The sequence below is a fragment of the Pungitius pungitius genome, chromosome 4 (genome assembly GCF_949316345.1).
Source record: "Pungitius pungitius chromosome 4, fPunPun2.1, whole genome shotgun sequence".
NCBI classification, from domain to species: Eukaryota; Metazoa; Chordata; class Actinopteri; order Perciformes; family Gasterosteidae; genus Pungitius; species Pungitius pungitius.
Window position 1 is genome coordinate 23271431 of NC_084903.1, and position 12918 is coordinate 23284348.

At 47.1% G+C, this 12918-nt stretch overlaps 1 protein-coding gene across 2 annotated transcripts in view; it reads left to right on the forward strand.

Moving 5' to 3' along the window:
- The window catches only part of ddb1 (damage-specific DNA binding protein 1), a 33672-nt gene that overhangs the window by 3641 nt on the left and 17113 nt on the right, over positions 1-12918 (forward strand). For both annotated transcript variants that reach the window (XR_009956045.1, XM_062561886.1), the window contains exons 5-15: positions 43-157; positions 652-749; positions 3987-4145; positions 5392-5475; positions 5598-5714; positions 6668-6770; positions 7280-7355; positions 7526-7634; positions 9465-9643; positions 10761-10924; positions 12106-12213. Coding sequence is in view for 1 of the 2 variants with exons in the window: in XM_062561886.1 (XP_062417870.1) it covers positions 43-157; positions 652-749; positions 3987-4145; positions 5392-5475; positions 5598-5714; positions 6668-6770; positions 7280-7355; positions 7526-7634; positions 9465-9643; positions 10761-10924; positions 12106-12213 (1312 nt within the window). In the remaining variant the exon portion in view is untranslated. The remainder of the gene's footprint in view (positions 1-42; positions 158-651; positions 750-3986; positions 4146-5391; positions 5476-5597; positions 5715-6667; positions 6771-7279; positions 7356-7525; positions 7635-9464; positions 9644-10760; positions 10925-12105; positions 12214-12918) is intronic.

Consider the following 12918-nt stretch of genomic DNA (forward strand, 5'->3'; position numbering starts at 1 on the left):
GGAAGACATCTTCTGATCGACATCTTGTGTTTTGTCCCCTAGGACCCCCAGGGACGCCATGTGAAGACCTATGAAGTTTCCTTGAGGGAGAAGGAGTTCAACAAGGGCCCCTGGAAACAGGAGAACGTGGAGGCCGAGGCCTCCATGGTCATCCCAGGTAATCCCAGTGTTCCTACTGCGTTTACATGACTGAGGTTGATTCATCAATTGGTAAATAAACCAAACATGCAGCACTTCTAATGAGTACTATCTGGATTTCATTAATATTCAGAATAAAGACCTGATGCGAACTAGACCAGCCTATTAGTCAGAAAGGAAAACAAGAAGGCTTCTAATGCATCCTGGAAAAATTAACAAAAAGAAAACATAAATGTCCAGGAAATTATTTTGTGAGAAGGAACTACTTCTCCGTCTGTTGCATTGCCATCTGTGAGGGTTTGGTGATGTACAGGATCATATTGCACACATCAAAATATGAATTATTGTCACATGGAATCATGTTGGTTGATTGGTTTGAGTTGGTGTACAAAGCACGTATTATTGAGTGGTTCATTATTCATATGATGAAATGGAAAATGGCTTCTGAATTCTCTGTGAAACCTCTGTATTTTGAATGAATTGATGATGAAAGTCTCTGTGCCTGTATTTCAGTGCCGGAGCCATTTGGTGGCGCTATCATCATAGGCCAGGAGTCCATCACCTACCACAACGGAGATAAATACTTGGCCATTGCACCACCGACCATCAAGGTAAAGCCGTCACGTGGTGGGATCGATGCTGTTGTTTCTCTCATCTGTCTCATTTAAGAAGAAGAGAATATTTCTTTGTAACTCTTCAGGAGCAGTTTAATATTTCAGTGTACTACTACAATGTAGAATTGGTAGTAGTTTATCGTGTATTAATGATGTTTTCCGTGAGGAATGTTTTTTTAATAGTTAATAGTTACATCATGTGAACAGAGGATGAAATCCACAGTTTAATAAAGTGTTACTGCGATTGGAGGATATTAAGTTAAAATATGACGACGCAGTCCGGCCTCATTAAAAATGAGTATCGGCTGAAAGTACGATTCAGAACGCAGGCCGCTAAAAGCAGTCATCGGAATCCGCATTAAGTGAATGGATAAATAATATTTAGCCACATTTAGGGGACCCCGAGGTTAACACCGTGGAGTTTGTTTGTTATGAATCTGGTGATTGATAACAGAGGTGCACGTCTGTAGCTGCTGTGATAATGACTTTGGCTCCTCGGCGTCGCTGCTTTTAGTGTTTATCTCGTGGAGATTAAGTTGCGCTCTGCAGTCTGCTCACATTTTAACAAACGCTGGAGGCCCAGAGGAGCAGCTCGGAGGCAGCCTGCCTCCATAATTAGGGAGCGCTCTTTCTGCTGCCGAGGTCTTACACGTTTTTGGAAAAGAACATTTCGAGTTGTGCGGATGCAGTAGCTTTTAATCCCTCCGCTTTGTCTTTAGTGATGAAATAGTCGCGATTGTCTGCCGTTTTGATGATTAGTTAGATGCCGACTGAAGGTTGATGTTTTAAAGGACGACATTAAAGCAATGGATCAGAATGGTGCTTCATTAATTGTCTTCAGGTAAGCAGATATGTGGCAGGGACGTGCTGATCTTACATTTATGTTTAGCCGAACTCTAACAATCACCAGCTAAAGGAAATCCACATGGAAATATTGATTATTATGAACACAAAGCGCGAGTCGGAAAACTAGACAACTTCAAGTAAACATCCGTGTTGTGTTTTGGCAGGTGTTGTTTTGTAGTCATGGGTGTCAATACCTGGTTTTCCCTCACAATATAAATAAAATAATCGTGATTGTAACAGTCTGTAGCAACACACAGAGATCTTTGAAGTACATTCACAGCTAAACGATTAGTGAAGTAATTGCTCTGATCAAAGTGACGCCTCCTGCAGAGCAGCAGGCTGCACGTCTTACACACCTGTGTGTGTGTGTGTGTGTGTGTGTGTGTGTGTGTGTGTGTGTGTGTGTGTGTGTGTGTGTGTGTGTGTGTGTGTGTGTGTGTGTGTGTGTGTGTGTGTGTGTGTGTGTGTGTGTGTGTGTGTGTGTGTCAGAGCGATATCTCACTCCGTAACCTCTAAAGCGCCGTTAACTACGCACCTCCTTCATGCTCTTGGTTTTTACTCATTTAGAGCCTGGTTCCGGCGGGGGAACTAAACACGAGTGCAGATGTAAACGCTTGCGAGCTCACGTCTGCTTCCATCTGATTGGTTTTGTCAGCGGCGTGCTCGCCGTACCGACTCTGCTGTCTCACAGAAGCCACTTTAGGGGAGAGTGACTTTGTGCATCTGTTTTTGTGCAATTTGACGTGTGATGTGGCCTCGTGTGTTGAGCCGAGGAAACACGCGGCGGCGGCTACAGCTCTGATAAATATCAGCGGTTCTGGCAGCTAATTAATACGCTGTCACTCAGGCGCACAGAAGCAGAAATAAACAAATGTTCTGCTGCACGTGAGGTTGTGGTGGACTGGCGTGTGTGACTGGCGTCCGCGGAGAAATAACCCTGGAAAAGTCGTGCTCGGTTCTTTTGGACCAAGTGCAGGATTTCCTCTTGGTGGAATATGTGGGTTTTGTAGATATTTCTCTGATGAATCCATCTGCTGGTAAGGGATCTGTTCGTGTGCATATGACCAAGTCCGTAAATCTGTAAATCCAGATGGAATAATGGGCCCAAAGCTGATGGAACAGCTGTGCTAGCGTCCGCCTCGGCCCGCTTTGTCTGCTCATTTGAAAAGTGTGTGACAGCGATCTCAAAGTAAAGCGCTTTTTTTAAGTTCCTGTCTCCACCTGGTTCGGTACTGATGATTATACGTAGAATTAGTAGTTCTGCAGCGCTGGACGGATGGAATTAGATTGCTGGATGACGCCCAAATCGCCCGAAACGAGTGCTTCCTGTGCGTCTGTCCGGCTTCAGGAACAGAACCAGAACTACGAGTGCGCCTTCCAACACCCTCCAGCCGCTGTTTAGCACGCCAGGAAAAGATTTAGTACGCTCCAGTATGTCGGATGCAGTTTGCCAGAATATACCAGGATGCTCAGTATTTGAGCCAGCGTCCTTTTCCGCTTCGTTCTGACCCACAATCCTTTGCACAGCACATTCACGAGCAGCAGCGTTAAATGTCCAGGTGCTCTCTCATGAGGACGTGTCCCAGTTGAACGTGTGCTGCCTCTTGGTCAATAACACGTTAATACAACGAGACATAACTACTTGTATAGGTCATTTCTTTTACGTTTAAACATATCCAACAACATATTACCTACACAAAAATAGGTAAATGAACTAATGGCCCAGATCGCAGACCTTTCTGTTTCTCTAGTCTCTTTTATTCATGCGATATAAAGTCAGTACAGTAGCGTGCCACCCGTTCCCTCTACAGTCGAATATATATATTTGAATGTAGAATATTCGTTGACAGCCCCAGTGTGTAGTAAATAAAAAAAGAACGCTGTTGGTTATGCAGCTTAAGTATAATGAACCCAACGACGGGTTTGAAGGCGCACTTAAAGCTAACTACCTGCCATTCAGCCGGGAGAGCGGGGCTGGAAGAGAGGTTCGGAGAAATAGAAGCTGCTCCACGCTTTGACAGAAGACGTAAACAATACGGCGGGCAGGAGGGAAATGAGTTTTATAAATGTCCGATCGAGTGAGAAATTGATTCTGCGTTTACTGTAGCGAGGCTGAGAACGAGGGCGTCCTTCAGGTTTCCTCCTTTTCGTCAGTAAAGTCTTTTAACGCCACTCTGTTGCTTTGCAGTTACTTGTTCTCAAGCAGTTTCTCTTGATTTTGGGGGGGGTGTGAAGAATGATCATTATTGACATTGGCCCAAGATGATCTGCCTTCACTTCTCCGACTTGTTCAATAATGGAGGTAGCGGCGTCTCTACCTCCTCCGCTGTGGCCGTCCAGTCACTAGACTCAGTTTCTTTTCTTTTTTTTTTGGTTTCGTTCTTGCAGCAAAGCACCATCGTCTGTCACAACCGGGTGGACCCCAACGGCTCTCGCTACCTGCTGGGCGACATGGAGGGACGCCTGTTCATGCTGCTGCTGGAGAAGGAGGAGCTGATGGACGGCACGGTGGCGCTCAAAGACCTGCACGTGGAGCTGCTGGGGGAGGTCTGAGCTTCACAGACACGTCGACACGTGTGCTCCGCGCTTTTCGTTTCTAGCTCATTTGAATAATTTCACTCCCTGTTTTCCCTCCTGCTGCCTTTTCCCTTCACGCCCCTTTGTTCCGAATGTTTTTAATGGTTCGCGGCCCACTTTATCCCGAGGACGTGTGTGGCTCAGCACATTAGTGGCATGTATACCGCTCAATAATACCTTAAAGGGTTCACACTTTTTTTCTCCATTTTAGGAACCCCAAACAAAACACTGCGTTAAAACCCATTAACTGCTTTAATTAACTCTTAGTGTGTGTGTGTCAGTGTAGTTGAACACAGCCAGAAGAAATGTCTGGTCCTCGCTCCTTGAAACAACATCAAAAGGCAGGTTTTTGGGAGTGAAGCTGCTCGAATAAGACAAAGAAAAACCGTGAAAATGAATCACTAACTAATCACGTTTCTTGAAATGGGCAGAAAAGATTTCCGTCCGAAATCGTTTCCGAAGAAATCAAAGGAATTGTCTTGAGGGACTTTTAGTTGATCTGTGCGTTTCAGTTTTTTTTTTTTTTTAGTTTAAACCTTTTTTGGTGTAAACTTCAATACGGTATTTTTTTCCTGAAACTTCAACCGAGACACCCGGTTTGAATCACTTCTAAAGTCAAGATATTACATTACTTCCCTCACTAGGCTCAGTCGCCATTGTTTTACCCCCTTTGGGGACAGTTAGACTTTACAGATTCAAAATTCTTTAAATGAGGTAAAATGCAGCAATTTGGCTCAGAATTTCCTCTTTTCTATCCAAACGAGCCTCACAGCCTCAAAAAGGGTCCCAGAGATCAGCTCCAGTAGCCACACGCACTTATCTCCCTTTTTCCTTTTCATTATATAAGTGAAGACTAATTATTTCCCTCCCTTTCCTTCTCTGCTAATTGCCCTGGGGAGGCTCTGATGGAAGTGGCTCTCTGGGTGAGCTTTCGAGTCACAGACCGACTCGCGGATAACAAGAAGATAATTAGCACTCAGCGGCCAAGTGCCTTTCATGAATAGGACCTGGAGACGGCGTCATTCTGTCTTATTTTATTTTCAACGGCTTAAGAAATAAAAACAAAACAAAAGTGCAAAGTTTTGGCTCAGAGTTGCTACTTGTTGCCTCATGGCTTCAGACTCTGTCGCTACAACAAATAAAACACACAACTGTGAGCTGAATGTGTCTCCTGTGACTGTAGTGTGTGTGTGTGTGTGTGTCTCCCCATTGACAGACGTCCATCGCCGAGTGTTTGACCTACTTGGATAACGGCGTGGTGTTCGTGGGCTCCAGACTGGGAGACTCCCAGCTGGTGAAGGTGAGCAGCACGTCAAGTCCCTTCAGAACCTTCAAAAACTCTCTTCAGAGATCCGGCTCTGGATCATCTCTCTGAAGTCGGCATTCATCTCCTCTGAGCTAATTGTTGGTTTCCCCCTCCAGCTCAACGTGGACAGCAACGACCTGGGGTCCTACGTGGGGGTGATGGAGACCTTCACCAACCTGGGGCCCATCGTGGACATGTGTGTGGTGGACCTGGAGAGGCAGGGACAGGGACAGGTAAAAACCAATCCTCTCAGACATGAGACGTTTTACATTACGGCTGCGTATGGAAAGCAGGTGACTCATGAATAAAATGAATGGATTCTTTGACCAAAGAAAGAAACCCGTGTGTCTCCACTTTGAGCGCCTTGCTTTTCCTCCACGCTGTCCTCGGGTGACCTCTTCTTAGACGCCGCTCCGCTACGGCAACGGGGAGAGAAGTGGGGAGATGCAGGGAATGCAGAATGCGTCCTATTTGCATGTAGACACGGTTCATTCTGTTCCACCTGACTGTTAAGAGGCCTCTCTGGCACATAGGCATAAATTGGCTGTATTGTTCCGTTGGGGTGTTATTTCCTCTAATAGTACTTACCCCATTTAAAACGGACAGTGACGGTTTCCTCTCAGGCCTTCGTCTCAGCACGTATCCTCGTCGTCCTCGGGCTTCTGTTCCCTAAGCCGTGTTTACCTTCAACCGGCTGGCGTGCAGAGCACAATGCGATGTACGCCATGCTGAGACGTCAGCTTTCTAAAGGAACGGTTTTCTATCTCTGCCCTCTAATAGCATGCAATCTATTTTCACGAAACCGGCGCTGGCTCAGCATTAAACACATTTTTGATGGTTTTTCTCAGAGGGAGGGGGAGGGGGAGGGAGAGAGGGATCGTTGGCTGGGTTTGAAGACGGGCCTTGGGGGTTTTCAACCAGAGAGCACGGAGCGGCTCTCTGGGCTCAGACCAGCGCACAATCAGGCGCACGGCTCAGCTCAGCCCGCCCACAAAGTCCAATAATTGTCCCGATTCGCCATTTGCAGTAAATGCCCCCCGGGGTTCTGCCTCGGTGGATTGGTGCGGGCCGTTTTTAGACTAAAATGTAACATTACGTTTTATTATTTATCCACTCGTGCACCAGCGAATGTGTATCACTGGGGTTTTTAATTAAAATAACTCATTGCGTGTCTGTCTGCCTGCAGCTGGTCACGTGCTCCGGGGCGTTCAAGGAGGGCTCCCTCCGAATCATCCGCAACGGCATCGGGATTCACGAGCACGCCAGCATCGACCTGCCGGGAATCAAAGGTTTGTGGGCCCTTCACTCCCCTCAAGCCCTCGTCTTCATCTGCCCCCCACCCCCCAACCCACGCACCCACCCACGCACACACATCTGTTCGCCAGGTGCTTTAAAGATGCTTTGCACACGTAGCAGAATCCCACGTCAGGTTTAACGCCTCTTAATCCCTGAAAAACGGAGGTTCCTCCCCTGAGAGGCTGTTCTGACGCATAAATGAGGAGAGGTCTGTTGTTAGGCTTCAGCTGCTTATTGACTCCCCCCCCCCCCCTTCTCTGCCCCTTGATGAGAGACAATTATTCACCAGCTAATCAATGGCTCTCTGATTGACATTTGTAACTCGTACGTCTCCCTGTCAACATTTGACTAATGGAGGAACTAAAGATCGACTTGCTAGATATTCCATTTTCTCCTCCTCTGCGGAAAGTAACTTTTGCTTTCTGCCTCCTCCTCCCCTCCCTACCTCCCTCCCTCCCTGCCTCTTTCCCTTCCTCCCCCCTTTCTGTCAAATCCCTTGTAGGTTTGTGGCCTCTGCGCTCTGAGGCCGGCAGGGAGACAGACGACATGCTGGTGCTGTCCTTCGTGGGTCAAACACGGTGAGTGTTGGCAGCGTACCAGGGGGGGGGGGGGGGGGGGGGGTGGGGGTGTGTGTGTGTGTGTGTGTGTGTGTGTGTGTGTGTGTGTGTGTGTGTGTGGTCGATCCCGAGTGCCTTTATCTCATCTCTAGTGTGCGTATGCCCCCCCTCCTCCTCTCCCTCCCCCCCAGAGTGTTGATGCTGAGTGGCGAGGAAGTGGAGGAGACGGAGCTTCCCGGCTTCGTGGACAACCAGCAGACGTTTTACTGCGGCAACGTGGCTCACCAGCAACTCATTCAAGTAGGGAAACGCACAGACACACACACACACACATCCATGCTGCCGGGGCCACAGCGTGAACACTGACGCTCACACAGTGTTTGGAATTAGCCGAGTCTCCGCACTTGTTAAGTCCCAGTTCAAAGCCGAAATATCATCTAAGTTAACAAATTCTGAATTAATTATAGAAATAACTTATTCAACTGTGGCCCGCTCTCCATTTAATCAGATGTGCTTTGCCCGAGCTGAATCATACATGATTTGCGAGCACCAAGGCTGCAAAAAGGACTTCATGTATTTTACACTTGGTTGAGATGAATATTGCACTCAATTTAAATTCAGGTTTTCACCGGCCTTATTTCGCAATGAGGATGAAACCTGCTGGGAATTCTTCCGAATGTTAGACCCTCGACCCTGAAGTCCGGGTTGTTATGACAACACCGCAGGGCTATTTTTACTAGCTTCTCCTGCCTCTCAGACTGTGTGTGTTTGCACTGCACACAGTTTTGCATTTGGCTTAGTGTTGTTGTCTCTTAGCTTCGCGTAGACGCACGTCTTGGACCTTCGGTCGTCTTAAATGGAAAAGGCTCCTCGGTCCTCCTAATTATTTCCGCACCGCATAACTAAAGGCGGAGCTCCGACTACCCGCCCGGATATCGGACCCAAGCGTTGCTCTTTGGTGTTCAGTGAGCCTGCCAAAACGCAGGGTAACGTGTTAGCTGTTAGCATGTTAGCACAATGTTTAGACCCTCGAGCTGCACCCAGGGCCTCCTTCGGGCAGGGACCTCTCCTCGATGTTTACTCGCGTGCTTCCTTTTTCCGATGTGAAGCGAGAATTCAAACTTTGTGAGGCGCGATATGCACCACACGGCCGACGCAGGAACCGAACAAAGTGATCCTCGGAGCCGCTTGCTCGCTTTCCCATCTCATAACGCATCCATATTATTTGATCCGCACATCCATTTAAAGCTTCACTTCTGTTTCCACCTGCTGCAGTCGCTCTTTTATTATTGCTTCTTCAACACTGCTCGGCTCTTATTATTCATATTTTAATATTACATTGTATTTCTCTTTAACTCCAGGGTCGGATTTCTCTTTTAATTTATTTTTGCCAGGAGTTCTATCGGGATCATGCAATACAAACCGTATAAATATTACTTAGAACAAAAAATGATGTTTGAATGTTTCATAAAACGTATTTAAGGGATCATACTGGACATTAATCCTTCGTTTCCCATTGAGCTTTTTTTTCCCTTGGTGTATTTTCCATAACTACATTTGGATTATTCAATTTTAAAAATAAATATTGATTTCTGGTGAGCAGAATGTCTGAACTAACCATCTGATGGTGCAGTTCATCTGATTCAAACCAGTCGAGGGAAATGCGCTGACTGACTGGGAACCCGACTACATTGATGCCTTTCATTTTTATTCTCAGCCACATTCTCCACTCTTAAACATTTGGAGTGGAAGAGTGAAATGATACTTTTGATTTATTGCAGGACTCAAAAACCTGCGACAGGCATCACATGATAAAATGATTACATGCAAGAAGTTATTGTCGGTCTCGTCACATTTCTATTTACAAAGATACAACCCACACTCTCTATTTTTTCCCCTTTATTTACCATCACATTCTTGTCTTTAATGAGATCTTTTCAGTTCATACATTGTTGTTATACAGTGTGCATGTTGAAGGACATAAAGCATTGATTTCTAACCAGGCACAGAACCACATACAAACATATGCCCTATTTGCCCTGAAGCGGCGTCACGCTCTTAGCACGCCGTCCCTCCACGTCACTCCCCGGAAACGCTGTTACCTGATGGGTATTCTCTGTTTCCCTGCAGATCACGTCGGGCTCGGTGCGCCTGGTGCTCCAGGAGAGCAAGGCGCTGGTGAGCCAGTGGAAGGAGCCGCAGGGCAGGAACATCAGCGTGGCCGCCTGCAACCACACCCAGGTGGTTCTGGCCGTGGGACGAGCCCTCTACTACCTGCAGATCCTGGCGGGAGAGCTGAAGCAGATTGGGTAGGAGGAGGAGGGGGGCGGAGCCACCTTTCGGGTGTTTATCTCTTTCTCTCTTGGTATTACTAAAAGAGATCAACCAAAGGGACCGTGCTCAGAGGAGGATGTGCACATCTTGAGCTTTCCAGCTCACTCTGGATCGGTGTAGATTGATAAGAAGCACTAAAGGTGTGTCTCCTCGTATGAATTCGCCGCACAGACACGAGCTGATTTTTATCGATCGTCTTATCTAACCAAAAGGGAAAAAAGCCCCCCCACCCCTTCATCCATGTATTGTTTTCCCAATAGTTCTTTGCCTCTTACTTCTTCTGGTATTATTTTACATTTGTCTCCTGATCAGTGGAGGGATTTACATCATCTATTTCACATGTGTCAAACTCGCGGCTCACCACAGCCTTGATGTTGTGTGACCAACATCAAGGCTGCTGTGAGGCACAGGAAAATCTGTAAAAAGCAGATATTTATAGCCGGATTGGATGCTCTTCTTAAGTGCAGCTGGTGACAGGAAGTGTCAGTGCTCCACTCGCTCTGCATTGATGAGAAACCTGGTCGCAATACAACACGGGAGCTTTTCCTCACAGCTTCGCCTCTTTCCATCAACTAAAAACCCCATTTCAATTCCAATGTCGCCATCGTTTGCCACGTTGCCCACAGTGGCCTCGTGCAGCCCGGGATACTAAGCAGTGGCTTTATGAGCAACTGGACAGACGAGGCTGGACGGCAGGAAATGGACTGAAATGCATCCGTCCCCGTTTTCCAGCGTAGCGGACAGAGTGCCGTCTGCCTCCCTCATTGATCCTCCATCTCAAGTTTGTGAAAGTTATCATCAGGGCTCCCAGATAGCAGCCGCCCGACTGCGTTGATGAATCCATGGCGCTCCCTGTGGTCCTGAAGTAGAAGATGGATGCCTTTTTTTTTTCTCTCTGGAATATTCTCTGAATTATATAGCCAGCAGATAAGAAAATGACTCTGCTGCTCTCTTGATTGATTCCCTCGGTAAAACCAATAGAAAGTCAATGAAATATCACACGAGGAAAAAAAACAAAACCCATTTTAATATTCATGATGTATTCATACCATTTTGTTCCAACATTCTCACGTCCTCTCCATCTTCTTTCAGCACCACGGAGATGGAGCACGAGGTGGCCTGCCTGGACATCACTCCCCTGGGGGAGGCGGGCGGCGAGTCCCCCCTCTGCGCCGTGGGACTGTGGACCGACATCTCGGCCCGCGTGCTCAAGCTGCCTTGCTTCACCGCCCTGCACAAGGAGATGCTGGGCGGAGGTGAGGGTGGGAGGGAACAGTAGCAGAAGAAGGGAAAAGCCGTCCCTGATGAGTGGCTGCAGATAACGTCCGAGTACAATGTCTCAAAGGGACGAAGCGGGTTCACAAATGTCCTCTGCTCCGGGAGAGCGGGAGAACACAATCGCCTTCACACATAAAGGGAGAAATATCTTGTTGAAGGGCAAGATGTTTTAGTCATCACGTGTCTGTTATCTCTCCCAACGCAGACCCGGAAGAGGTGTTTTTAATTTATTTATCTACAGTTTAAACACTCAGCCTTGACAATGCAGGGGTGTGAAGTCTTTAAATCTGAGACAATAATTGCCTATTTGGACAAAAATAACCCGACAGTTAAAAAAGAAACGGTCATTTACCATGCTGCCCACCCGGATGCTTTCAGTGCAGCATTTAGACGCTTGAAAATTATTTAGACCTTCAATGTTTAAATATGCAAGAACGCTTTTTTTTTTTTTTTTTGGTTTAAACTTATCTAAAAGTCGCCGTCCACTGGGACATAGTTTCATAAAATGTTGCCGCGGCACAGGAAGGACTCTGACTTAATTGGGAGTTGTGGCTCTTCCCCCACGGAGAGTAATTCCACTCTCGCTCCCACCGTGTCACACTTGATTTTCGAGGTGCGTTTGATTGACAGCTGCTCAGGCAAAGGCTCTGCATTCCCCTAACGAGGCCTGTCACAGTTTTTATACCTTTTTTTTTTAACCCCGGGTCGCTTTCGATAAATAGCTGCTGTGCTGCACAGTTGAAACATGGACATGAATTATATTTACTCATCTTGAGTTGCATTTCCATGGTAACGTGCAGCCTCTTTAACTAACCACATTTCACAAGACTCGTTCTGTTTTTCTTTCACCGTGTCTGCTGCCTCGTGGAGAGTCGGAAAGACAAACATTTAATCACAGCCGCGGCCTCTTTGCATGTAATTGGCCCACAGCCACAGAAACTGATGTTTAGTAAACGGAGAAGACGGAGGACTTTATATTCACCCTGCAGCGTTCATATTAGATTTTCTTTTGACCGCAGGAAAAGTTACCGACCCGTCTGGCCGACAAGCCTTATTGATTTTCCTGACAGCAGCGTCTCTGCCGACGTTTATCACTTTGGTTTCTCCAGATCACTGGGGACAGTAACCCATTTGTCTGTGTGTGTGTGTGTCTCCTCAGAGATCATCCCTCGCTCCATCCTAATGACCACCTTCGAGGGCAGCTACTACCTGCTGTGCGCGCTGGGAGACGGCGCCCTCTTCTATTTCGGTCTGGACCTGCAGACTGGTGGGTTCCCCCCCCGCGCACCGCCGTCACTGCTCCGTAGATGAGAGCTTTTCCTCTCAAACTTTGCCAGGCCTCTGGCCGGCTGTCAGAAAGAAAGTTTCAGAACATTATTTAATGGGGAATTGCACACACCGCCAGCGCTGTGGAGACAAGAGAGAAATTGACCGCTTGCGTAGTCCCGCCCCCAGCTGCTACTCCGTCAAGCTGTCAGAGCGGCGTTACCGTGGAGACCGCACTACCAATAACTTCAGAGTACATGTTAGCACATATTTTTTAGAACAGAAGCAGACGGAAGGGTCTGCAAAACGTGCTATAGAGAAATACCCCGTTGATTTAGGCTGTGGAAACACCTTAAAAAGGTGAAAGTTAAAGCTTGTGTACCACAACATCACCGGATTGAGATGGAGTCTTTATTCACCGTTACAATCACTACAAAGCTGTGCTTGAGTACTCTTCTAATGTTAGCTGCACAGGTTTTCACATAGAAACCAAACATCTAGGAAACGTCTAATGGGTTCCGCTGTTACAAAGTGGAACCTTTGGTTGGAGGAGCAGGACCTACTAAGGGTTTGTTATCCCTATTGATCGTTGTATTGGGCGACGGTGCCTTGTTGTCAATACCGTCTGCAGACAAACAACAGAGAAATGGCTTGGAGCTGCTGTGTGGTGGGATGCACTTACAGCACAATAAAGAACCCAGAACTA